The 27,094-nt window shown below is 49.3% G+C and overlaps 1 protein-coding gene across 2 annotated transcripts in view; it reads right to left on the bottom strand.

Moving 5' to 3' along the window:
* Rab6b (RAB6B, member RAS oncogene family) overlaps nt 1-22,307 on the bottom strand; it is a 65,725-nt gene extending 43,418 nt beyond the window's left edge. For both annotated transcript variants that reach the window (XM_028756770.1, XM_028756771.1), the window contains exon 1: nt 22,238-22,307. In XM_028756770.1, the coding sequence (XP_028612603.1) occupies nt 22,238-22,307 (70 nt within the window). The remainder of the gene's footprint in view (nt 1-22,237) is intronic.
* Between the last annotated feature and the right edge of the window lie 4,787 nt (nt 22,308-27,094).

Below are 27,094 nucleotides of genomic sequence, written 5' to 3'. Positions count from 1 at the left end.
GTGTGTGTGTGTGTGTGTGTGTGTGTGTGTGTGTGTGTGTGTGTGTGACATAACACAGAAAGTGACAGGACACCATGGCAGGTCAGAGTCAAGTGAGATTCTGAGCACCATGAAGGTAGAATAATGACCGGACCAGGACACACAAGTAAGCACTGTTCCAGAAAGGAAATATTAAAGCAATCGTTCAATCTCATGAGCAAAGGATCGATGCAGATTTTCCACAAAACCTTATTTTCTTCGACCTCTCTCCTGAGCTGCTGGACAAGGCTCATGCATACCCACAGGCTGTGAGGCGCTCACTTCCACACACCACGGCATTACTGACAGCTGTTGGATAGACTGAACACTGATCCTTGATGACCCGCTACCTGCCCATCTGTTTCCTTGGAGTCCCATGCACTCCACTGGCTTCCCACAGGCTTTGGGACCCATCTCAGCACAAGTTCCAGCCAGACCGACTTGTACACGTTCTGGTGGTTTCTAAGTAGATGCAGAAGACAGTGAGGTTTCAGCATTCACTGACCCTCTACTGGGTGTCAACTCTGGCAGGTTCTGTGAACCAAGTTCACAGTGAGGAAGCAGGCTGCGGCTTCAGCAGCAGCCCTGGTTTGCGGAGCTAGACTCTGCCACCGCTGTGAATACTTGAAATGCCAAGCTTCAGGGAGGGGCTGCAATGTGGCCCTGCTGGGGGAGTCCTGGCACACATCTTCTTTGAGGGAAGCTGACACCTGGTTTGGTGTGGAGTGGCGATCTGAGGGCTGGGTAGTGAGGTTACCCTTCTTCACCTCATGCCATCCATCCACACTGCTCCACAAGTAGCATGCGGGAGAGTCACTACCCATGAGGACTCTGGGTGTGGCTTGAGCCTGGGTCACAGGATGAGAGCTGAATAGATGGTGAGTTCCAGACTCACGTCCTGCAGCTGACTCACTTTGTCAAGGACACACCTCCCCTTCCCCTTCTCCAGAGTGGGCGTGGATATGGGTGGAGAGACTGCTGTTAAGGGTCAAGGAGTGAGACCAGAGTATAAGAAATCATCAGACTTGATGGTGGGTCCTCCAAAGCTGTACTACCTATGGAGAGCCTTGGCCTATAGCCTGCTGTCAACTCAAGCTCACAGTACTGTCCCTGACTGCTCTGTAGCCCTCCTGGACAGAGATGCAATTCAGCCTAGTCCTCCCGATGATGATCCAGACAGAACTCACTCACATCCTGGGCCTTAAACTGGAAGGAAGACAAGCCGCCCTGACCCTGTGTCACTGTTTTATAGCACCTCCAAAGACACGTCCAACCATCCCCCCCCCCAAACCTCTGCACACAGGCATCCTTTAACTGGCCCGGTTGTGTGCAGGACACCCAGGCCCTAAGAGGAGGAGAGGCGCCGAGGAAGACACCAGCTACCTTTGTCTGAGTTTCCTTTTGTTCCTAGTTAAAGACGTAGAAAACCCAGCCCTCTCTGACTGTGAAAGGAAAATCTGCCTGGGGCCAGGCTTCCCCTTCACACCTCGCTCTGCCACCCCTTTCTCAAAGCCGCCTTGACAGCTCCCACCTGAGCCCTCAGGGCCCAGCTGGCTCACTGTAGGCTAAATTGGGAAACAGGTGAAAAAAAAAATCCCATTCCAAACCTTCCCCCCACAGACTCAGACAGTAATTAAGAAGTATGCAAAGCTCTGCATTGGACACTTTAATTAAGTATGTTAATTCCCTCTGCCAGAGGATGCTCAGCTGTCTGGGCCTCACTCAGGGGCCAGTAAAGATGGAAGGAGAGTTTGGGGGGCAGGAAGAAGAGGGAGGCTGAGGGTAGCAAGGCATGGCGCAGGCCTGTGTGGCTCAGGCCCTTCTGTACCAGCCAGGGCTGACCACACCTGACCCTCTGGCCTTCTTACTGAGCGTTCCTGACTCACAGTCTCCCAAACCCACCCCATGCCCACAGCCCCACTTCCCCTAAACCCAGTGTTCTAGAAGCTTCTCCTAACTCAGAGGTACAGTTCTACATTACCACCCTTTGCACTTGCTGGAAAAGTGGGAATCCAGGCCTACAGAAGGGAGTTCTGGCCTCCTATGTGGCCCTGATTGGCTGTAGACCTTGGAGCCATTGCAATCCCTGAGGATTACAGTCCTTCTGTGAGAGCAAGAGCGGGGATCAGGGGATCCAAAGAAATCTTAACAACACAGAAGTCTCCACCTCAGGGGGTGGAGAGAAGGCTCCGAGCACTCACTGCTCTTGTAGGGGACTGGAGTTCAGTTCCCAGCACCCATGTCTGGTGGCTTACAACTACCAGTCACTCCAGTTCCAGCTCCAGAGGGATCTGATACCTCTGGTCTCCTTGGACTCATACACATAATTTCAATAGTGATGATGATGAAGAATTAAAAATAAAATGCTGAAAAATAAAAAAAGAACCCCACACTTAACCATGTAGACAGGATAAGGCAGAAACCAGAAGGGCAAAATAAAAGTTCTTTGTTTCCCAGGAAGTCTAATACTACAGACAAGCATGCTCCACCCATCAGGAGCCTCAGGTATGCAGTGTGATGAGTCTTCCAGACACCTTCATCAAAGCCCTGTGCCTGTCAGTGGATGGCTAGGCCTTCACATGGCCATCAGACAGTGTGCTGGGAAGCCCAGCCTCAGTTTCCCTTTCTACACATACACTCTCAGCTGTCCTCCTGCTTCTTTTCCAGTGGCTCCTCCTCCAGGAGAAAGTTAGTTAGAGGGAAGAGCTGCCCAAGGGCTGAGCTCCCGAGACCCTTCCAAAGGTGCCCAGTCGGGGCCTCTGGTTGCCCAGGAGAAGGGCTCTGCCACCTTCCTGCTTTATGTTCATCCACTGGTTCTCCAACTGCCTTTTTCCACCCCCAGGTGTACGGAAGCATAGCTGACAAGTCAATGTTATAAATAGTTAAAATATGTAAGGTAATGCTTTGATAGAACTCCCTCTCGATATAGATACATACGCAGTGATATGGCAGTTCGTCTAGCTAATGTATTCATCACCACACAGCTCCCTTTCTGGCGTATGTGTATGTGTGCCTGTGGTGTATGTGTGTGGGTACATGCACATGTGTGCGTGCGTGCCACCCAGAGGTCAGATATCTCCTTTGATTGCGTTTCATTTTCTCTATTGAAGCAATGATTCTCACTTGAATCCAGAGTTCCTCGACTCAGTTAGTCTAGCCAGCTTGCTCCAAGGATGTCTCCCCCTCCTAAGTGCTGCGATTTATGTGGGTGCTGGGGGCCAGAACTTCAATCCTTACACTTGCAAAGCAAGTGCTTTACCCACGGAGTCATCTTCCCAGCCTCGTGGGTACCAGACACACAAAAAGACACAGCCACACGGTCTCACCTGTATGTTTAATCTACAAAAATAGAGGGCAAAGAATTGCAGGTGATTGCTGGGGCACAGGGTTGGGGGAAATGGGGAGAAGTCAGTCAAAGGTACAATCTTGGGGTTAATAAGGTGAGCGCTGGAGACCCAGTATCCAGCAGTGTGAGTACAATCCACAGACTACTATACAGTACCTCACATTTCCTGAGTTCGATCTTTATTCTCCAAAGCCTTCTGGGAGCTTGCATGTTAGTCTTGCTTCTATTCCCCCATCCCCACAGCCTCAAAAGATTTCAGACTAAATCATCCCTAGCCAGACCTAACTGAGACTTTTTCTCTCCCAATCATAAGCAGACTCTTGCGGCATTTGTTCTGGCCAACCACAGGCCAGGATCAGGAAGCAGTCTTGAGCTCTGACTGGAGGCTTTCTCAGTTCAAGGTCAGGGAATGGCATGGAGCCCCTGGCCCCAACTTCTATCATCTGAAGTCACAAGGGCATACAGGATGGTAGTAGGCACAGGTCTCAGTTACTGGAAGACGTGAGCAACAAAGGGGAAGGGGGACATTACATTGTCAAGGGCTAAAATTGTGAACTGGAAATACAGGACAGGCTTTCCTGAAGGTAGTTCTGCAGTGTAAGGCCTCAGGTTACCGAAATAAAGACACTGTGTCCCAGAACAGATATTTGGGACAACAGTCAGGAACTGAGAAAGGCATTGTTTGTGAGAGATGGGATCACTGGTAGAACAAGTGACCTGCTCAATCATCAAGACCCAGCCAGGACTAGTATCCAGAGCTGTCTGTCAAATGATAGAGGCCTAAGGGGGTAATATGACCAACAAGTTTGCCAATGTGCCCATGAACACATCTTGGCATTGCCTAGGCTTGCTGGTTCCACTGAGGCTGAGCCAAATGGTTCAGACCCGAATCTACTTTGATATACTGTGGGATGGAAGCTCTGGGAAGGTTCCTTTACTGCTGTGGGCAGAATCCTCTTACCCTGGGGCTCCGTCATCTTAGTCATGTCCCACTTCCCCTCATCCAGCCCAGAGCCCTGAAGCCAAAGGATGGAATGGAAGTCTGTGGTGGGAAGGCAGAGGGGAGCTGGGTAGCCAGCATGGGGGTAACAGTTGTGTTCTCTGGCTCAGGACAACTGTGTGCCAGGAGTACCTGCCCTTATTTAATTACTTAGATAATTCCTTCCCTGTGCCAAAAAAAGATAGTTCATAACTCTCGAAAATAAGATTGGAATATAACTGTTGAAGACAGTGTCAGGATATGGTACCTTCTTATTAATAAAACTGAACAGCTTCTCAATCCCTGTGGATGCCCACTGTTTGGGGAAGCTCCAACTCACCTCTCCAATGGAGAAGCCCCACTTTGCAACACAGTCGTCTCCCTTCAGGTACTCACACAAGGGTCTACCAGAAGGCAGTTGTGAGCCTAGTGAGAAGGAGAACTCACTGCAGTCTGGAGTCTCCATCCAGAGGCAGCTGCCCTGGAGTACAAGCTAGCATCCGATAGTACCCAGCACTAGAATCGTGTCTAACTATGGACTACTGCTCCAAGTTTGAGTCTCCAGCCTTCCACACTGAACTGTCCAATCGTGCCTCTGGTGCTCAAGCCAGCTGGATGGTGACACTAGGTCTCTTGTTTATAAATTCAGGAAGGCAAAGGGTAGGTCAGTAAAAAGAGAACATGTGAGCAAAGTCTGTTTATAGAAATACATTCTGCAATAGCTTCCCCTGAAGCTTCTCATTTTCCCTGGAAATCAAAGCTAAAAAAAACACAGCAGGACCAGTTATAACATTCATGGTATAAAAGGCCTCACTTAGCCACTGGGTATTCATCCTAAGGCCTCAGTGTGCCCGTAGCCACAGATAGTACCAAGCCCTATATAAACTATGCTACGTCTTAGGAATATACACTCATGACAAAGTTTAATTTCTAAATAAGTATAAGAGATTGACATTATCATAATATAATAAATATAACAATTCACTGTTATTAAGGTCTGCATTCAAGGTACCTTATTACTCTGCGTTAATCTCTCTTCTTCCGGTTGCCCACGGGTAGCTGACGCAGTAGAAGTAAGGCATAAAGGAGTATCACCATATTCGTACTGATGTGGGGAAACCAAATGAGCTGCTGATTTAGAAGGCTATAGGAGATGGGTTCCAGAAGAATTTTAGAAAAGGGTCTGGAGTGCAGAAATTGTATAGCCACTCAAAAGGGCCAATCTGAACTCACACAATAAACTGCATGCGATTGCTACTGAAACCAAAGCTGACAGCAAGACCAAGTCAGTGTTCAGAGGTACGGGTTCAGGGTAGTGTCCCAACATGCAACTGAAGACATGAGAAATCCAAGATCCAGTGACATTAGCTTCTGGTCAGGTTGTAGTAACAGAGACCAGACACATCTCATCCAAACGACAGACAAAATATAGGAAAATTGCAATTTAAAGTAATGGCTTCTCGGCAATGGTTGTTGCTTCTCGGCAATGGTGGTCCCAGAGAGACATGAAACAGATGCCATGTATCCACATACTCAAGATGATGCTGTGAGAGTCAGGGCCGCCTGGTGCATCCCTAGGTGGAGGAAGTGGAGCTGAGAGCCTAGAGATGGTGAAACCACTAGAGTCAACAAGACAGAGTTCCAGAGAAGAGGCCCAGATAGAAAACTGTAACATCTACAAGGGACTTTCACAAGTCTCAAACTGAGTGCTGAGAAGCCAGCGTGTGGAAAAACTACTTGGGACAGAGGAATGACTCCCCTTAAACCCCTGTCCCTACCAATCACTGTGGAATACTCATCTCTCAAAAGGCACTGGGGCTGTGCTCAAAGTAGGTTGCTAGTCACTGAGTTGTTTAGGATCCAACTAATATATCTTCCTAACATTTACAGAAATGTGCAGTACACAATAACACCTAGTTCACGGTCTCTGATATTCAATTTAAAAAAGAAAAGTACCAGGAGAGGTTGCTCTGAGGCTAAGAACACTGTCTGCTCTCCATCCATCCATCCATCCATCCATCCATCCATCCATCCATCTATCTATCTATCTATCTATCTATCTAACAACATACAAAAGCTTAGTGATAAAGCTAAGAATTTATCACTAGCAGGTCCTCATGACAAAAACTGTTCTCGGAAATTCTTCAGGAATATGGGAAACGGCGCTGGGTAGAAACACAGAGACACAAGTGAGTGATGGATAAGCATGGGCAAATACCAAGATTTTTGCTATTTAAGTCGCCTTGAAGGTAACTAAACAAAACTATCAATAAGCCTGAGAGAATTATGAGAAGAATCCTCCTCGATACTCTGAAATGATACAACCACCATGTGGAAACTGCTTTTACTAAGAAACTTGGCTCCTCATCAGCCGCAGAGGCAACTAAAGCAGGAGAAAAGCCTTAACTTTCACATCTTCCTCTTTGGTCTTAAACTTGGCATCAAAACTAAGTATCCTGGTGTCCACCTTTAACCCCAACAGCCCTTGGGAGGCAGAAGCAGGCTGGTCTCTTACATAGTGAGACCCTGCTCCAACTTAGGTCCCGGCTCTGCATAACTCTGCACATAGGTATGTTAGTTACTCAAGGGCGGTCTGTGCAAAAGTCAGTGACTTATCTCACTCCCTTCAAGCCTGAAAGTATGCAGATAAAAGCATCTTCCTGTCAAAATTCTGTTCAAGACATCCCACCCCAAATAAAGAGAAATGAAGCAACGTACCAGGAAATAGCCACTCACAGCTTTAAACGTGCTGTCACCTGGATACCTTGGGGACAGATTGCCTGCCTTTCCCTCAAAAGCCATTGTCTTAGGGAACTGGCCTGCTCCCTCAAGCAAGGAGTTGAGCCAGTCAGCAGAGCCAGAACTGATATAATAATCACCTAGAGCAGTTTAACCTAGCCTGCTTACCTATGCAGGCCTCGATCCCAATGTCCCTCTGTTTAAACCTAAAGACTGGGTCAGTTCCCAGAAGATGGACCTCGAAGGAGGAGGTGGAGCTTGTTTCCCAGCACAGTAGTGCTGATTAGAATCCTTCCTTGCTGTCATCCCATCTGCTTTCTTTGGAGTAAGTGGCAGGGACCTGACACTCTGTAACCTTCAGAGTTAAGGCTCTGGTCTAGGACTCTAGTGATGATGACACGCTGAGGCAGGGGCATCTTCGAAATATCAGCAGCCCCAGATTCTATTCCCAGAAAAAAAAAATCTCAAAAACGAAAGTGAAATAAAGACAGACAGATTCTGAGATAATTCACTGCTTGCAGATCTATCGTACAAGAAAAGGAACTAAGGGCAGAAGAGGAGGCGTCTACAGATTCACACAGCCTGTTTGCCCACGCAGATGCTTTAAGGACTGTCTGGCCTGAGTTTTAATCTTGGCTCTGCCTCTGGATTCCTGTGTGATCTTATGTCAGTTACTACCCTCTCTGGGGTTCAGTTTCCTCAGACATACACTGGGGAGAGAAATATCTGTCTCACAAAAGTCTGAAGAATTCTGTGAGATTAGCAAAAATTTAAAAATTGGGGGTCCTGGGTAAAAAGGCAGCTGGGAAGCTTTGGTATAATTTCTGTAACTTTTTAAACAAGCTTAAAGGTATGCTAAAATAAAAACAATTAAATGGGGAAATGTTATATGTTAATATATAATATATGCTAATACATATACATATTGATTCTGAGACACTCGGTATATTCAGGAAATGGTGCATTCTGTCTGATTAAACAAATGTGCTGGTGAATGTAAACATTTTAAGATTTTATTTTTAAGTACATGTTTAAGTACATGTGTATGTAAGGAGATATGTTCATGTAATAAGTGCACTACCTGAGGAAGACAGAAAAGGGTATCAGTACCCTGGAACTGAGTAACCACCCAATGTGGGCTCTGGAAACCAAACCTGCGTCCTCTGAAAGAGTTGTTCATTCTCTTAAGGACCAAGCATCTCTGCAGCTCCTGGTGAATATGAAACTTCCCTAAGGAACTGCGATATTACTGTACATCTATTCAAGCCTCATGGAACAGGACCAAGCTGGGTCAGAGGCTGCTGGGAGCTCTTATTACGGGTTGCCACTGATGTGTGCATATTTAAGATACATGTAGCACACACACACATACACGTGTGTGCATATACATGGCCAATAAAACAGGTCTTTGTGGAAATGCCTTGATTTCCCTAGGCTTCTCACTGTTGGCAATGATGATCAAGAACATCACCTTCAGGGTTTCTAAGACACTCTCAACACATTGGCACCCCTCTGTAGGCTGGAGAACTCCCAGCCAACCTACCCTGGTCTCAATCCTTTCTGCCTCAGTGCACTGCACACTTATAGCAAATTCAGAAGGTATGGTGTTTTCCCTGTAGGACCAAGTAAAGACTTCTGAAAGCCAGACACGCTGCACTGGCAGGTCCTCATCCACAGTACCCATAGCAACCCTTGGCTTCCCAGGAAAGTCACACAGGAGTGGGCAAATGTGCTCCCATTCAACTGCTCTGAGGCTCAACCCAACCCCAGCCAGCCCCCCAGGCCAACTGTGTCTATGCATCCACGTGTTGCAGAACTGGTCCCCCATGAATACAACATGCTGTAGAGAAGAGGGGTATGGATGCTATGTTCCCATTAGCCCCTTAGGAAGTTCCTGCTATTGCATTCTGATAGCTTATCTAACAGAATGTCTTGGCTCACCCAGCCATAATGTTGGCAAAGTAATGGGCATGTTCATTCTTTTCTTCCCAAGGCTGGTGCTGAGGATGTTAAAAGTCTAAGTAATACAGAAAAGGGGTGAAGTGGCAAGATGGTGGACAGAGAACAAGGCTACGCTGTCAGAGAGACTTGTAACTATCTATAGCTCCCCTAAACTAGGGTCACGACTTTGACATGACAATGGAATAAAGCTTGATCAGGAGTGTGGAAAGGATCTGTGGACTGGGGTAGCATCATGCCAAGTGGCAAACTGGGATGCTCTTAGTCTCCACACAGGGGGCTGCTTCTGATGCTGGCTCTGTGGGTCCTCACTTCTGTCCTCACTTCTCAGACCCTCACACAGCTGCTTGACATTCTGATGGCCCAGGAGGAGATGGATAGAGGATCAGCCCTGCTCCACTCAAGCCAGCTATAAAGGGGAACACAAGAACAAGTTCTAGACCTCCCATTCAGCCAAAATTAACTATCCTCCTGCTTCTCAGACCCCTGCATAGAGGCAGGTCTCCTGCTGAAGTACCATGAGGAAGGAAAACACACGGTAGACCTCAGGAACCTGGGCCTATGAGTGGATGAGGGCCATCTGGGATGCAGGAAGGACCGCTATGTATCCGACTTTTGTGGAACTCAGATGGTTGCTGGTCAGGCACTACACTGGATAGGGAAATGGGGAACCAGAGCAAAGTCTCCTCCCAACTCTGTAAGCTCTATGTCTCAAAAGCGTCCCCATAATGTCCAAAACCACAGAAGACTCTGGAGCAGATCTTATTAGTGAGATGTGAAGCCAGGGGCAGGGGTGCTCCTGTCTAACAGGATACAGCATTAAAGCCACATCCAGGCATCGTCTCTTGCAATGAACAACTGAGACCTACCCTCCAAAGCTCTTCTTTATACCTTGGTCCTTGCTGCTGATATGAAACCACAAGGTCACCAAGGTGTTACCAGACCAGGAAGACTTCACCTGCTAAGACCCCACTGCAAACATGCAGTGGGAAGTGCCAAGGCTCAGTAGAGAGGTTAAGGGACAGAGTGGCTTCAGAACACGAGGACATGGCAAGAAGGCCCTACAGAATGTTCTGGCCCTGCATCTGACAGGGGACAACTCCAGGAATCAAGGTTATTTGGGAACTGTACTGGCTGGTTTTGTGTGTCAACTTGACACAGCTGGAGTTATCAGAGAGAAAGGAGCCTCCCTTGAGGAAATGCCTCCAACTGTAAGGCATTTTCTCAGTGATCAAGGGTGGGGGGTCCCATTGTGGGTGGTGCCATCCCTGGGCTGGTGGTCTTCTTTCGTTCTATAAGAAAGCAAGTTGAGTAAGTCAGGGGAAGTCAGTAAGTAACATCCCTCCATGGCCTCTGCATCAGCTTCTGCTTCCTGACGTGCTTGAGTTCCTGTCTAGACTTCCTTTTGTGATGAACAGCAATGTGGAAGTGTAAGCTGAATAAACTCTTTCCTCCCCAACTTGCTTCTTAGTCATGATGTTTGAGCAGGAATAGAAACTCTGACTAAGATAGGAACACATGAAGAACACAAGCAGATCACACATCAGGGGTTCACAGGTCGGGCCTGGGTAGCTGCTTGACTCAGAGCTGGCATGGGGTCTCACAGGATCACAAACATGGTGTCTGCTGGACTGTATTTCTCTTCTGAAGTTAGAGTCCTCCTCAAAGCTTATAAAATTGGAGACACGTTCTTCTTAGAGGTCAGCCACAGTTCCCAGCCTGTCTCTACACACACTTATTCCACAGTATGGCAGCTTACTTCTCTGAGGCACAGAGGAACAGTCTTCTAATAGAACAAATCAAGAAGGGCTAAGGAGATGGCTCAGTGGATAAAGGGCTTACCACACAAGCATGAGAATCTGAGTTCGGATCCCCAGCAACCGTGTGAAAAGCCATGGGTGGCCTATATAAATCTTAGCACAGAAGGCAGAGACAGAAGAATCCCCAGGGCTCACTGAACAGCTAATCTAGACAATCAGTGAGCTCCAGGTTCATTGGGAGACCCTGCCTCAAAAAAATATAGTGGAGAGCAGAGGAGGATGACACCTGGTGTGGTCCTGGTAGGGGGATGGAATAGGTTAAATATGGGGCAGGTATGATCAAAGTACACTGTATATGCATGTGAAATTTTTAAAGAGTAAATTTTAATTAATAAACAAAAGAAACAGTCAAGGAACAAACTATCTTGTTACCTTTCCCAATGACATGACTCAAGTAAACGAGTGACCTCCTGCCACCTTTGCCATACTGTACTGGCTAGCAGTAAGTCACAAGTCCCATCACAGTGACAGGCTGCCTTCCACTTCCCAAGCGGTTCCCTTCCCCCTCCTAACCCTCAGACATTTCTCCCAGCCTCCTGGGATGAAGGCAGAATGGAGGTCTGCCCTGTAGGGTCTACTGGTCCAGGCACTGGTACACCCTCTCTCTGCCCAGACCCCCACATCATACCTGGGCCTCCCAAGAAGAAGACACCAGATGATGCCAACTCTAGAATCTCTTCTGCTCCCAGAGCTGGAGAAGAGCAGAGTTTTCCTGGCTCTACAGGTGGGGCTCTGATCACATTTTCTGATGTGAGTAGAAAAGGCTCAGGACTGGAGAGTGGCCAGGGGCCTTGTCAGGCCTCCTGCTCCTTGAGATCTGGGCAGTGGCCTGCAGTGTTATGGTAGGTTATAGAGAAGGGGAGGAAACCCAAAGAGCCAGAATTCGGAATTTACAGGACTGCATGGAGGATGTGCTGAGAGTTTAAAAATAATTTGGAAACATTCTCTATAGTGGCCAGATAAGTGTACATCTGCAGGGTCACAGCAGCAACGCAGACCAACCCCTGGAGGAGGGAGGGATGGGGCTACGCATCACCCCGCTGCACAACACATACAGGAAGTGCTCAGGCATTGGGGTGCTGGAGGTCCTCCAGGGAGCTCTAGACAGAGTTTTCTTTTCCCCTGTGGCCCCACTGGGCTACAGTCCTTTACTTGCCCTTCACAATCACAACATACTATGCCCAAGAACCAGCAACAGTTTGACAGAATCCCCAGTCTTTAACTGGACTTTGTTCAGAACCCTGGTATGGACAGCACCATTAGACCTGCCAAGCATCCTGGCTCTGGAAGCCTCACAGGAAGCCAGCAAGGCCGTAAGGCACGCCTAGTGTGGCTGCCGAGTCTGGCCTGTGCTGGAGGCAGGAAGCACGCTCTCCTTGACTCAGCACATCCTTGGTCTCTCTCTTCTCTCTGGCTCTACCTGTGGCTTCCTTCTGGCCTGCTCACTATACTGGGCAGGAGGGAAAAACTGCGGTGTTCTAAATGGCTCCACTGCTCTGTCCTATGACCTACTTAGGCTCACCACAGGGTCAAGGTGAAATGTTTCTCTTCATCTCTCAGAGGTAGACAGAAGCTAATCTGTCTGGCCCTTGGGACTTGGCTTTATCGCATGGGTCACAGTTACAGCAACAGATTCCAGAACCGGGGATGGGTCTCCAGCTCCCACCCCTGCAGAGGAGGCTGGAACAGGTCAAAGTTGTCCCTCCTTCTTCTGCTGAATACCAGCCCAAGAAGAGTCCTCACCCACCCTGACTACAGAGGTGATAGATCTGGTACTGCTCAGGGGGCCATAAGTGTGACTATGAGATGCTGTCATTGTAGATGAACCAATCAGAACTACAGCCATGCTGCCAAAGCTATACCAGGCGGTGCTCCGTTGCATTGGAAGACTGCTGAGGCAGGAAGGGCAGAGGGCAAAGGTCATTAAGCCTGAAACTCTGTTCCCATTTGCTTCCAATAGGCTGCTCTTTCTCAGTTAGGGGTGGGTTCAAGAGTGGCAGTCCACTGCCTCCACTCTGGCCCCTGGCTCTCAAACACCTTGGCTTTTGGAATAGCCAGTATAAAATTAGGTTTCAATCTCCAAGGCAGGGAACTACATTTTCTCTTAATCCATGCTGTGCAATCAAATCTCCTAATCTTAAAGGAAAGTAGCACAGGTGAAAGCAAAGCAAAGCAAAGGAAGTGTCCCCCCACCCCCTTAACCCCCAAGAGGAGGAACGACAGGAGGCTGATCCAAGCCCGACCGTCACCATGCATCAGATGCCACATCTGCCTGAGCATCGGGCAGAGGGGAGTCTGGAAGGACTGCTGCAGACTGGCACACCCGTATTCCCAAGGTCAAAGCATCCAGGGGCCCCAGGCTGCCGTGGAGGCAAAGTAGATGGGGAGTTCACAGTGGCTGGTTCTGAGACATCTGGGGGCAGTACAGAGAAGGCTAGGCATCCCTCCTTTATCCATTTCACTGTCTTGAGGTTTGTGTCTGCTGACCAAACTGAGAGAATATACCCGCCCAAATGCGTAGGCCAGAGAGCTAGACAGAAGTTGTGCTTACACTTCCCCAAACACCCCCTGTCTGACCTCACTTGGACCTTCAAATGGGACACACTCTGCCTTTGTCTCCTAATGCATGAGCGTGGGCCTCCTCTGTCCAAGCCTCCACAGGTCACCACTCTCCATAGGAAAGGCTCAGACACTGGTGTGGGAAGGCAAGGGAGGCCACTTGGGCCTGGCCCTGCCATCTTCTGTGGGCTCAACTCTTACACCTGCTACTCTCCCACACCTGCAGAGCACCAGGGTCCCAGCAGCCTTGAACCTGTTCAGTTCTCCAGGGGCCCTAAGCCCTCTACTGCCTTGGCACAGCAGGGCCCTTCAGTCCTCTGCATCCCCATGCCTACAGGTGCTTTCCCACTCACCATAAAACCTATGAGAAGCTCCCCAGGACTTGCTCAAGCAGACCCGGCCAGAGCCTTGCTTCTGAATATAATGCTTCCTATTTATAATGACTAGGGCTTCTTCCCACTTACCTTAGGCCAAGTGCTGATCTGAACAGTCCATATGCCTAGGCCACATCTCAGGCAGCTTCTGCCCCTGTGGTCTGCCAGGAAGAATGAAGTGCATTCCCATGAGGGTATGGGTAGCCCTCGAGTAGGGAAACTGTTGTGTCAGTGCTGCCTCCTGCCTCTGAGGGTGATGAGCAGGGGCAAGCAAGCACTGAGCCCGAGAGGCCTGAGTCTCCTTCCTGCAGAGTGGTGTGTGCCTTTGGGCTCTGCTGGGCACACGGAAGTCCCTCCTCTCAGAGCCTCCATCTCTGCAGCTGTCAAACAGGATGTGCCATCCCGAGGCTGTGGGGTGCAGCTCTACTCTTTCCCTAACAGCTGCAAGGTGAGGAGGGGGAGAGGGAGGCCCTGTCACAATTTTATTGACAAAGCCAGCTGGTACCTGAGCTTTAACTGCATGCTGTGTGTTCACGCATTTGATCTTTGTGAAATTCCAGCAAGGTCATGCCAGCCGAGGAGAACGAGTGTGAACAGTTCTGCTGCACCCCCAAACCACAAATGAGGGGGGTGAGCTGGGGCAGAAGCCCAGGACTCAGGAGGTCTGACATAATGATGGTTGAAGCAGGAGTCACTAACACCCACCTTGGTTCTGGCTCTCTCCCTATCCTGAGCACCCAGTGCCTGGGAGCTGCTACCTTCCTTGCAGCCTTCATCTTAGGCCATCCATATGTGGAAGAAGTGCATTCCTGTGACAGGAAGTACAGGATGGATCAAAACACACATCAGGAGAGCTTCTCTGCAGCACCTTGTGCCAGTAGCATGCGCATCTCCAGGATGAAGTGTCATTATAGACCTGACATCTTGTTTAATGCCAGCACTGAATTACAGATGCAGAGCAGGAGCTCCACAGGCCTGAGAAGCCACCCGACCCAGGAGCCTTGGGAGCCGGAGTGGAACGGGGTTCATCTTACAGGTGACAAAAAACATCTGTGTTTCTAGGACACTGCAGCCTCATGAGCAGGAGAAGGCCAAGCAGGGGTTAGTCCACAGCAAGTGGCTTGACAAACTCACACTGGTTTGACTGGTTTTTCCCTTGCTGGTGACCAGTTCCCAGCAGCATGTCCCCAGCAGAAGTAGGCTGAAGGCTGATTCTCTATTGGTTCCAAACCATCCAAAGTAAACAAGGCTGTGTGAGCAACAGACTGCCTGCCATACAATGCCAGGGCCGCCAGTCTCCTTCGTGGAGATCCTGCCTCCTTCCCAAAGGCCCATCCTCTCTGTGCTTAGCTCCAGCACCCTTCATGGTCTGGTCTATAGGGGGATCTACTGGTTCCTCTTTCTTAAAATTTTATTTAAGTACACCGTAGCTGTCTTCAGACACACCAGAAGAGGGCATAGGATCCTGTTATAGATGGTTGTTAAGCCACCATGTGGTTGCTGGGAATTGAACTCAGGACCTCTGGAAGAACAGCCAGTGCTCTTAACCCCTGAGCCATCTCTCCAGCCCCTGGTTCCTCTTTAGCAAAGTGTTTGGCACAGATGTTCTCTGAGTCATTTACGGCAGACCCTGTGCTTTATAAGACCTCAGTATTCTTTTGAACCTGCTCCTGGTTCTGACTTTGACAATGACCTGATCCAAAGGTCCAAATGCTTACAAATCTGTGCATGTGTGTGTGTGTGTGCGCGCATACTCGAGCGCACGCTCGTGTGTGTTTGTGTAAGAAAGGCGGCAGGGGCAGAGGAGACAACCTTGGGTGTCATTCCTCATGATCTGCCTGTGTTTTGAGACAGGGTCTCTCATTGGCCTGGAGGCCTGGAGCTCATGTTGTAGATCAGGTTGGCTGGCAGGATATGCCTGCCTCTGCCCGCCCCCCGCCCCCCAGTGCTAGGATTAAAAGCATCTGCCACCACAATCTACTTTTATGTGATTTTTGTGGCTCAAACTCAGCTAGCTCTTCATGTTGGCACTCCAGGCACTCTCCTGACTCAGCTGTCCCTCAAGCCCTGGCACTCCAAATTCTAACCGCAGGACCAGCTCTCTCCAAGCCTCAGCTTCATGAGCCACGAAATAACAATCAGTGCCCGTTTATCACAGGGTGACCAGGAAGGTACAAAGTGCTCCTGGAGAGCCTGGGGCAGACAGACCTGAGGTTCATAGAGGAAGGACACGGGCCACCAGGCTTTCTGTGTATTTCTCACAGACCACTTTAAAGAATCAATTCTGCCTTCAGGGCCACACTGTCACCTGTATTCTTCAGGACCCGGGCCTGTCCCTTGAGTACATCACTCCCTGGATACAGTGCTAGGCCAAGGTACGTAGCCCCAGTTACCTGGGCTCCCACTGGTCTTGTTACCAAGAGAACAGGATAAATATGTTTTTCTTCTAAAAATAAACTACTTTATTAAAGTGATATAAAGTATTCATGGCAACAAAAATTTTACTCTTTAAAATGATCGCTCTTAAGTTTCAAGTAAAAGTTATAGAAATAATGAAGAAAATTTGACTTTTGAAGCCCAAACATATATAATACAGACATCCTCAGGAGCCTTGAGAAGTAAGCCAACATCAGCCCCTTTCCTGGTTCTAGAAACAAAGCGCCTGCCATTCCCAGTCCCCTTGAGACTTCAAGTCCCCAGGCCCTGCCTGGAGCCCCGTTTCCCAGCAGCCTGTCTTTCTGATTGGAACAAAAGAGCTGCCCATCTCAGGGCGTGTCTGGTCCTTCTCCCTGGCAACCTCCATCAAGGGTTCCTCCATCTTCTCTTCTGCACAGTGAGAAACAACAAAGGACCACAGACAGACAGACAGACAGACAGACAGACAGAAAATGTCCAGAACAGTACTCCAATCCTGTTTATGGATTTTGCTGTTCTATGTAACCTTTCAGCTCCCTAGAGAGTTCTACCCAACAACTTCTTTATATTGAGACCAAGCAGCCCCGTTGTGTCAAGCAACAGTGAAACAGTGACACTGTGTGTGGAAGTTGGGTGGGGAGAGCCAGGCGGAGATAACACTTACTACTTCTCTCAGGTCTGTCAAGGATAGTCTGCAATGTCAGGGCAACACAGACTGATTTTAGGGGTGTAGTATCAAAGAAAAGGACAGGAAGTTATTTTGTTCTATTTTAAAATGATTTATGACCATTTGGGGATTACAAGTAATGACAACCATATTATTTAAACACTGGTGAATACTCTAGGGCACAACTAGGACACTTAGGGTTTTTTTTCTCTCTATGGTAAATCCTTTTGCATTTATCATTGGCCTAACGATTCCATTTTTCTCTTACGTGGCCTAACGATTCCATTTTTCTCTTACGTTGTATACTTCAAGTCTCTGGTCTGGATGTGGCTTAGCCCTCATGTGGCAGTGGGTCCTTTAAAAGGTGGGACCAGGGGATTTAGTGCTTAATCTGGCAAGCATGAGGCCTTAGATCCAATCCCTGGCACTCAGGATGTGGAGGAGGAGGGCTGGAGGTTATCCTCAGTTACACAGGGAGTTCAAAGCCAGTGAGGCCTGTGTAAGACCTTTGTCTGTCTTCTTATCCCCTGACCTTTCAACTAACTCCTCACACACACAAAAAATAAGACTGCAAACCTACTAAGAGGGGTTTTGATCCATTGGAGCTGGTGCTCGGAAGGGATTGTGAAGTTATCTAACTTCTTGTGGTAATAAGACCTCATGCCCTCAGAATCACTCCCCACTATGATGTCATCTGTTATGAGCGCCTCACCAGAACTGAGCCAATGCCAGCACCCTGTCCTTGACCCTCCAGAATGTGAACTCCATAAACCTGTTCTCCTTACAAAGCTGCACTGCCTTGGGTGTTTTGTTAAGAGTAACAGAAAGTATACTGAGATACTCATCTTACTGTCTATGTGATTCCTACATACTTCATTAAACAAACAAACAAAATCTAGGGTTCTAGATCTGTACCCAACGTCCAAGTTTCTCTCTCTTGCACTAGCATCCAAGGGAGGGGGCAAGGAGAGAGAAATTAGAAGGAGAGGGGAAAGAACGTGATAAGCAACTGAGGCACAGAACAGCATGGTGATTGAGTCCAGGTCTCCAAGAGAACTGCTCTGGTCTGCCGTGTCCTTTCCCACTTCTGGTAGTACAGGAGCCCCCACTTCACCCCCATATTTCTTCAGAAATATAAAGGGAGTTGGGGAATCCTTTGGGAATCTCAAGTGTTTGGGCATGACCATGGCATAATGATACAATTCTCTAGAAAAAAACCAAAACCTGCCAACTCCCTGGTAAGAAGAATCTGGCCTGAGAAAATGCCAGGTGCCAGGATGAACGCTACACAAAGCTGCCTTGACTCCTGTCCCTTCACTGTTAATCTGCTGACAGGCCATCAGCAAATCTCACACACCAGAGATGTCATCATTTTTCAAATCAAGATCTTTGGTGAACACGCACAGCCTACAGATGGGAGCGGGGAGCAGGAGATGACTCAGACACAATCCTCTCAATGTGCTCTGGTCACCCACTTAGGGTGCTTAAAACTCACTCTGAAATCCTTAAATTAAAATCCTTAGTTAAGTGAGACAAAAGAGGGGTCATGGGACTCCACATGGCCAATTTTTTTTTAAATGCTCATTAAAAGAATCAAAGCTGTATTCATTTGACAAGCCTGGAAGTTGAAAGGAGAAACGCTTCTGGAAGCTAGTACAGGGCTGTGTGCTGGTGCGTGGGGGTGGCTGTAGGGAACAGGGCTCAGGCTGTGGATAGTTGTCCCTTAACCCTTAATTGAAGAGGAAATGGAGGACAGTCCCTAGAGGGTGCCAGCCATTCCTTAGAGCATCCGTTCTCAGCCTGTGGTCATCACCCTCTTGGGATCATACATTAGAAATTCTGTATATCAGATACTTACGTTACTCTTTATAAAAGTAGCAGAATCACAGTTATGAAGCAACAACAAAATGCTTTTACGGTCGGGGGTCACCATGACATGAGGAACTGCATCAGAGGGTCGTAGCATTAGGAAGGTTGAGAACCACTGCCTTAGAGTCACTCCTGACAGGTGTGCCTCCGCCTATACTTTTTGTAGAGCTGGACCAAGGAGAGAGGAGATTCTCTGAAATTTACCCCTACTCCTTGTACTCAGGCCTAGAGAGGCTGATGGCCTACTGCCTCAGCCCGGGAAAGCAGACAGGCCCTTGTGTCTGTCTATTCTTCCTTTCCTCCTTCCTCACCACACACACCAGATGTGTCTGGTGAGGTCCAGGTCCCCTCGGAGGCTCTGCTAACTTGGGAGAAAGATGGACACCGTGCAGGCCCACTCTCCCTCAGACACCTGTCTATCTTTTCCAGATGCAATGGAGTGTCCCACACCAGTCTGGCATGACTGGCACCACCCTCTTGTGTTCCCCAGCACTGCCATTGGTGTGAGGTTAATCAGGAAGACCCACACAGCTACCTGAGCACCAGCAGCCCTGCATGGCCTTCCTGATGCAAGCAAACACCTTACCCTAAGTCCACAGCACCTGCCCAGGATTCCACCCCCATGGCAGGTGGGCACTGCCAGTCAGACTACAGTCTGTAGGCCAGATGACACACCATTCACTCTGCTGACACACTCTCCTCCAGGCTGGAGGAGTGTTCCAGAGGGCGAGTATTCAAAAGCTGCCCATTTGAACCAGTTCCCTGGTACCTTTGAAGGTCTACTTATGATTGATTATCTGCTTCCTTACCCTCCAAGCCCGACACCTCTCTTTGGAACCCAGCTCTCTGTACCCACAAGCCTAGAGGGATGCTACCACAATGCCAGAAATACAGATCAGAAGAAGGTTGTGTCCTTCCCACCTCTTTTCCTTCCTCCCTCCCTCATCACCATCAGTCGGCTCCTATAGGGGAGCTTATGCCTCAGATTTCAGTTGGCTCAAGTGCCCCCATATAGAAGGTGAGGAGTCTCTGAGATCACACAGGAAAGGAGAGCTAAGGTAGGCTTTGGACCAGACATCAGGAGCCTCCCTCCACAGCACAGGCTGCAGAGGATGCTGGCACGCAAAACTGTGGGGAGGTAAGATGGAAGGCGTTATAGTCACAGCCCGCCACACATAACCTCGGCGACTCACAGACACCAGAAGCTTTGTAAACCTGAGGTAAACAACTCACTAATAACACATCAAAGTGGAAGAAACTGTTCAAGGGCTTCAGGCTGTCTGCCGGAAGGGACTAACGTGGCTGGCAGTCAATCTCACCGATGGATTATGTTCCAAGGGCCCATGGACCCTTCCCCTAACCAACTAGCAGAGCATTCCCACCAGGCCACAACCAACTGTTCCTGAGCCCATATATCCTCTCAAAGAGGTTCCGGACTTGGCTTCCCACATTGAAGGTCATCTTATTTCCCAATGACACACTAGTTAAAAATGGTAGACGGGGAAAAGGGAAGTGTGGGTTCCTGCTCTCAGAGTGTTCACAACTCACAGTGGGGTCTGGGCAAGACCTCTCCACTCCCTCTCCATGTGAGCACGTGAGGACAGGTTGTCTCTCATTTCTGTGACTCCAGACCTGGAGGGGTTGGCAGAACTCTGGGGGGAGGGTGAGGGTGTGATTCCACCCATCAGCACAGTTTCTAAGGGAGCCCAGAGTTTTCATTCAAACTCAGCAATATGATTCTTTATGGAACTGGGTTTAGATTTAGAATAAACAAATATTCTTTGAATTCCAGCATATCCAGGCACTGGGGGAAACCTGAGGTATAAGGGCTGCTTCCAGTCACCCATTACTCAGAGACATAAACTGGTTGTCCAGGAGGCCTCATATTAGGCAAACAACAACACAGTTGAGACTTCCAACCCAGGGCTTCTGTGCACCTGCAGGTTCCCTCCTAGGGCTGAGGTGCTCTCAAATCCTTGCCACACAGCAGAGAACAGAAGTGTCCTTTGTGATACTGGGCTCTACAAAGCACAGGAAATCAGATCCAGCTGGTTACCTAGCTGAGCTAGGTATGATATGAAATGTCCCAAACCCAGTTCTCCAGGACAGGCAACCACTTCTTCCGCCCGGATTCCAACCCTCCATCTCAGGTACCGAGCGTCAGCAGACAGGAGGTGGCCATGTGACCTCCACAGCCCACACGCACACGTCATAGCTGCACTGTGCCTGGGCCCACCAGATCCTCCCACAGTCTTCCTCCTCTTGGCCTCTAAACCAGCTAACAACTGGTTTACAGAGCTAGCGCTGAGGATCCCGCCCCCTAGGGATCCCCCTCTCCTCCAGTAGAAATGCTCAGAAGCCCAGCTCGGCTCTGTAACTCCCTGGTTATGGGACTCCTGGATGGAGGCTCTCATGGAGCCATTCCTTCCTACAGGTATCAGAGGGGTCGCTGCTCTTCAATCTGGGCTTCCCACCTTGGACCAACCTGGGTTTCAGATACGTGGGGAGGGGAGACTCCTGGGCAGCAAAGAAATCCTTCCTCTCCCCCTTCTTAGGCTCTGGCTGGCTGCCACGGTGACCTCCCCTCCCCCAAGAACGGCGGTGAGCTGGGAGATGGGGGTGGGAGAATCCACCGGCTCCACTGATGCTCTCTAGAGGGGGCAGGGAAGCCAGGCAGGGCGTGTCGCCTAGGCCTTTTTCTGCCCAGTGCCAAGCTCATAGATATGAGATGCCTCTGTACCATCCCCCAAGTCACCTGCTATAGGGAGAATCTTCACTCTCACGATCCACACCCTTGAGCCCCAAAGAGGCTAATGAATCAGTGAAGGACAGTGAGTCTAGAACCTTCTGCCCAGTCGGATGGAAGCCAGAGAAGCTAAGTGCCCCGTTCCCCTACCACTTGTACCCACTCTTTTCGAAAAGGGACAGGAGTCGTGTCCCCCATTTCCCAGCAGCAATTTGCTCCAGGGCTGAACCTATCATTTCCTTACGTTCCAGGCAAGGTCCACAGGGAGACTTCGGGCGCAACCTTGGGGAGGGGGCAACCAGCTCCCAGCCCCACCTCGATCTCCCAAGAGAGGCTCCTGTCCCTTCGCCCACACCCTCGCCGGCACCCAGACACCTGCACAGTGCTCTGCAGCCTGTGCCGCAGTGCGAGCTAGTGAGCGAGCCCGCGAGCCCGGCGCCTAGAGCCGGCGAGCCAGCCGCCGCCCTCGGTCCTCTCGGACGCACCTGCACCGGGTACCCGTACCCAGATCCCACACTCATCCTCATCCCCTGACCCCAGAGCCGTCTTCTTCCTTTCCCCCTTGGTCCTCCCCAGCCCGGCCCCGCCCGAGTCAGCCCCATCTCCCCATCTGCATCCTTCTCCTACGCCGGGGCGTGGAAGGGCCTTGGCGAGCCGGGGCTGGGAGGGTCCCTAGTGGGGTGGCTGAATGGGCGGCGTGGGGAAAAGACTCGGCTCTGAGCCGAGAGAATAAGCCGAGTACTCACCGCTCTGCTCCCCTAGGAACACCAACTTGAATTTTCGCAGCGGGTTCCCAAAATCTCCCCCTGCGGACATGGTGCTGGCAGCTGGGGCCGGGCGAGGAGGAGGAGGAGGAGGAAGCGGCGAAGGAGCAGGGAGGGGAGAGGAGGAGGGCGAGGGGAGGCGGCGAGCGGTGCGGGAGCCGGAGGGGGAAGGGCTGACTGCGCGCGCCCCTGACTCCCCAGCTGCGGCCGGGCCCCGGCCTGCGGCTGCGTGTCCGACGGCGGCGACGGCGGAAAGGGAGGAGGCGGGGTGCGCGGCGCAGCCCTGAGTGGCGCTGGCTGCACGGGCGACGGGCGCGCTGTGGACGCCCGAAGCTCGGCGCGGGCAGCGAGGCACGGGCGGAGCGGGGCGCAGGGACCGAGCTGGGCGGAGGAGCGCTCTCCGAGCAGCGCCACGCGCCCCCTCCCGCCCGCCTGCTCCGCCCGCGCCTGCGCTCTGCGCTCTCCCCAGCCTCTGATGTCATGCGGGGCCCGTGGGTTTGCGGGGCTTAGGGGGCGTGCGCCATCCAGCACCCCCAACACTGGCAGCCCGCCCTGGAGAGCCATCTCCTCTTGCGCCTATGAGAGGTGCCCCCTTTGAAGGGGCTTGCTCTGCCCCGCTCCTTCTGTCTCCCCACCCACCCACCTAGGGAAAAAAAAAAAAAAGACACGGCATAGGGTCAGGGGGACATTTGCTTCTGGTCGTTGACACCTAGATGCGGGTCCCTTCCTCCGTCTCAGACCCAGATGATTAGACAGGGCGGGAAGGTAGGAAAGGACCAGTGTGTGGTGTGGTGGTGAGTAAGATGTGCGGATACCTGGCGCAGTCGTGGGGTATGGCTCCTCTGTGGCCCCTGGTAGCCTCTAGTTTACCCTCCTATCTAGGCTCAGACTCTTCAAGCGTAGGGGTCTGTGGTTGTCCCCCGCAGAGCTGGCCAGTGGGAGAGAAGCCGCCCTTACAGGATGTGCTTACTAGGGGTTGAATCCTAACCTGCTCCGTGGGAGAGAAGGCCTGGTGGAAACCAGTTCCACTAACCCAAAGACAGTGCCCTGCCTCTTTTGACCCTGAGGCCAACAGCCCAATCATACTCCTGTGCCCTGCTAGTTAGGTTTATTTGGGTAATGAGCTCCAAGACGATAAGAGGGCGACCTCTCTGCTTGCAGGGCACACACAATGGAGTGAGAGCAAAGAGCGGACACCAGACTAGGGTTAAATGCACTCCCCAAACAGTACAATCTAAAGCAGCCAGTTGACTGAGGCTTTACAAAGCCCCTCCCCTCTTCCTCTCCTGCCACTTGCCGGCTAATCTTGACCTTCTCTGGCCATTCAGGGAATGCTTGTTAGGGAACGTTTGGAATGTGTAGTGTATGTTACACAAAGAGAGCCAGTAGTGAGATGCACCCCTATGCCTACAGATTTCCCAGGGGACATTTGTGAATTTACACGGAATGGATCCACTAGAGTCTCCCACCGCATGTTAAACCCTCGCAGGAAACTCCATGGAAGCAGCAGCTGAGGTTCCACTTCACCTAGAGCTTGGGAAATAGTTGCCGAATGCTCGAACTAATGTCTAAAATTACTCTCAAATCAGAGTAATCGTTCTAGTCTTGTGATCTTCGGCTTGGAGTTCTTGGAGTCGAAGGTCATCCCTCTGAGATATAAGCATGCTGTGTTTGGTACCAGACTAAGGATAACTCTCAGGCTCCACCCCACTTTTGCCCTGAGTTTGGGCTGCCTCGTGATCCAGCACGGGCTGAAGAAAGTTCTGGCAGATGTGTCCAACCCACTGTCCACAGGCCACATGCCTTCCAGGATAGCTATGAACTCAACCCAACACAATATTGTAATCTTTTGTAGAACATTGAGATACTGGATGGGTTTTAAGTTTTGTGTGTGTGTGCAAGTTTTTGTTTGTTGTTGTTGGTTCCATTGCCGGGTTCCACAGTGTGAAGTTTGTAGATTGCAATGTTGTGTCTCAATAGCCCTGCTTGTGAGTAAAAGGTCAGTGGAGGTCAAGGCATCCAAGGGGGTCACATCCGCCACCACCCTGCATCTCCTCATTGGTACTGGTTCAGTCTGTGATTGGCTCCTGCAGTCTGGGCAGAACTACACAGTATGATCTTCATGCTGTGTGAATCCTAACCTCGGAATGCATCTGCTCTCTTCCAAGTCTCTCTCCTACACTTGCCATTCCTTTGTCTCTTAGGAGAAGGGATTATCCTTATTCTGTCCTGGGGTATCAGGCAGTTCTCATGTGATAGACAAAAGAGCCACTAGAAGCCTGGATTTGGTAGCCCCACTAGAAAGAGTTTCTTCTGCATAACATCTTTCTGCCCTATCTGATGAGTGCGTTCTATGGATGAGGAACATGGAAAGACATCACATCACAGTGAACACACACCTACCTTCTAATATTTCTTTTATTCTCCTCCCCCTTTCCTCCTTCCTCAAGGCAGAAAACCCCAAACTCTGGCGTTTCTTTCATTTGTAGCCTGTTTAGATGTACCTCTCAACACTTCCGTTTCTCTTGAGTCTTTTGAATTCATATTTCAAACTCTGTCTCCTGACTTGCGCTTTCTTTCTCTCTGTGTTCTCAAGATTCCTGTTGACGTGTCTGCTTAGTATTCCACTGTCTGCCCCAATTTTGAAACCATTTTCAGTAAAAATGTGTCCAGTTTTTAAAGCTTGAAATAGTTTTAGACTACATAGAGGTTTCAAAAAATAGTACAGGAAGTTTCTGTGTCTCCTCATCCAACAGCCCCATGATAACATCTTACATAACCATAGTACCTTAGCAGAACCAGGAAATTAACTTTGGGAAAAAGCACCCAGCCTTCTTTCTGCTTTACAAATGGTGCAGATAGGAATGTTCTCTACCTGTCTCTTAGTGTACCTGTGAAAAGGTTTCAAAGCTCTGCATAGAGGAAATACATCATGGGCTAGAACCTGATGTATGCTATTTTTACGCTGTCAGAGCATAGAGCTACCTCGACACCCATGTTTCCTCATGTTCTTCAAGAAGGTCTTGACTATTTGCCCTTGGCTATTTACATAAAAACATACTACAAATTTCTCTTTATTTGGAAGTCATTATGGGTTCACAAGAAGTTGCAAAAAAAAAAAAAAGTCAGACCCATGGGTAGTTTATCTAACCCCTGTTGTTGCAATTATTTAAAATGGCTGCTAGTCAAGCCAACTATCTAAGCTGCAGTGGCTCTGCCCAGCCCAGCTGTCATGTTTCTTAGCTTGAGGCCACATGCGCGCTGCAGCTAGAACCGGCCCACCAGAAACACCAGCCCTGCCACCCACTAGATGCCAGCGTGAGAGATGGCTCTGCCAATCTTCCACACTGTCTCTGCAAGGCAAGGCATTGCCCAGACCATTCTGCCATCCATGCGGGCCCAGTAAGAGAATGAGACTCTAATTCTTATAGATTAATCAAAGGCTTTATATGTTTGATAATGATTAATAACAAGATGCCCATACAAAGAGAGTTAAACCTAATTATAAGTTTATAAGTTGTTCCCCACGAGTGCTCTCCATACCTGTGTGGTTCTCTATCCTCCTACATCTCTGCCCTCTCTAGCTCCTCCTCTTCCTTTTTTCTCTTCCTCTCCCAACTCCTCCTCTTCCTCTCCTTATTCCTCCCACCTTAGCTCCTCCTACAACCCCCCATTCACTTCCACCATGATAGTATCTTACAAGTTCATTGTCACAGCCTGTATATAGACAATCAACTGGAGACCCTCCTGTCCCTGCTTTCCTCACACCTGTGTCTCCTGCCTTCCTCACTCTCAATCACTGAACTACTGTGTTTCCTTAGACTCATCATCTCAAGAATCTGAGCGAAAGTATATTGTATGTAACATGGGGCAGGGGCTGGGTTTTCTTTCCCGCTTAGGGTAACTCCATGGAGGGATTCTGAGTTCCTGTTTGTATTGGTGTCTACTCACTCCATTACTGCTGAGAGGTAGGTCATGGTGTGGACCACAGTGGTTCATTTCTTCCCTCACCCACAACGGATGCCTGCATTCTTTGAATAAACCTTATTTGATTATAATGTTATTCTTTTATATACATAAAATTTGACATTCAAAAATTGTGGCACTTATTTTTTGGCTACGATTGTGAGTGATGTTGTCCCACAATTTCCTTCTCTTGTAATATCATCTTTTGGTTTGGACAACAGAGTCATGCTGGCCTCAGAAAATGAACCAAGAAGAAACAAGGGCATCGTCCAAATAGTACAAGGGCAAGAGTTTATGTAAAATTGGTATTGTTTCTTGGAAGTTGAATGGAAGGGCTGGAGAGATAATTCAATGGTTAAGAGCATTTTCTGTGCTTTGGGAAAACCAGAGTTCTGTTCTGAACAGCCACACCAGGCAGCTTATGACCAGCTCTAGGGGCCTCTGACTCCCTCTTCTGGTCTCTATAGGTACTCACAGGTATATACTCAGACACATGTAAATGATTTTTTAAATTTTATGAACTTATTATTGTTATTATTATTGGTTTTTTCAGACAGGGTTTCTTTGTGTAGCCCTGGCTGTCCTCTGTAGACCAGGCAGACTTCAGATTCAGAGATCATCTGTTTTTGCCTCCTTAGTGCTGGGATTAAAAGTGTGAGCTATCATGCTCAACTAAAATAATTTGTTAGTGAAAAAAATATAAATTGGATGGAATTAACTAATGAAGCTCTTAATTCTTGTTTTTTTATGGGGAGATTTAAAAATATCAATTCAGTTTCTTCAGTAAATATTGGGTTCTGTTTTCTTGAGGCACCACCTACAGTTAGTGTCTTTAAAGGAATTTTTCCACTTAAGCTACACAATCTGTGTGAG

This window comes from Grammomys surdaster, unplaced genomic scaffold (assembly GCF_004785775.1).
Source record: "Grammomys surdaster isolate TR1022 unplaced genomic scaffold, NIH_TR_1.0 126131, whole genome shotgun sequence".
Lineage (NCBI taxonomy): Eukaryota > Metazoa > Chordata > Mammalia > Rodentia > Muridae > Grammomys > Grammomys surdaster.
Note: the sequence above shows the minus strand (reverse complement) of the source record. Positions and strands in the feature narration are given on the sequence as shown.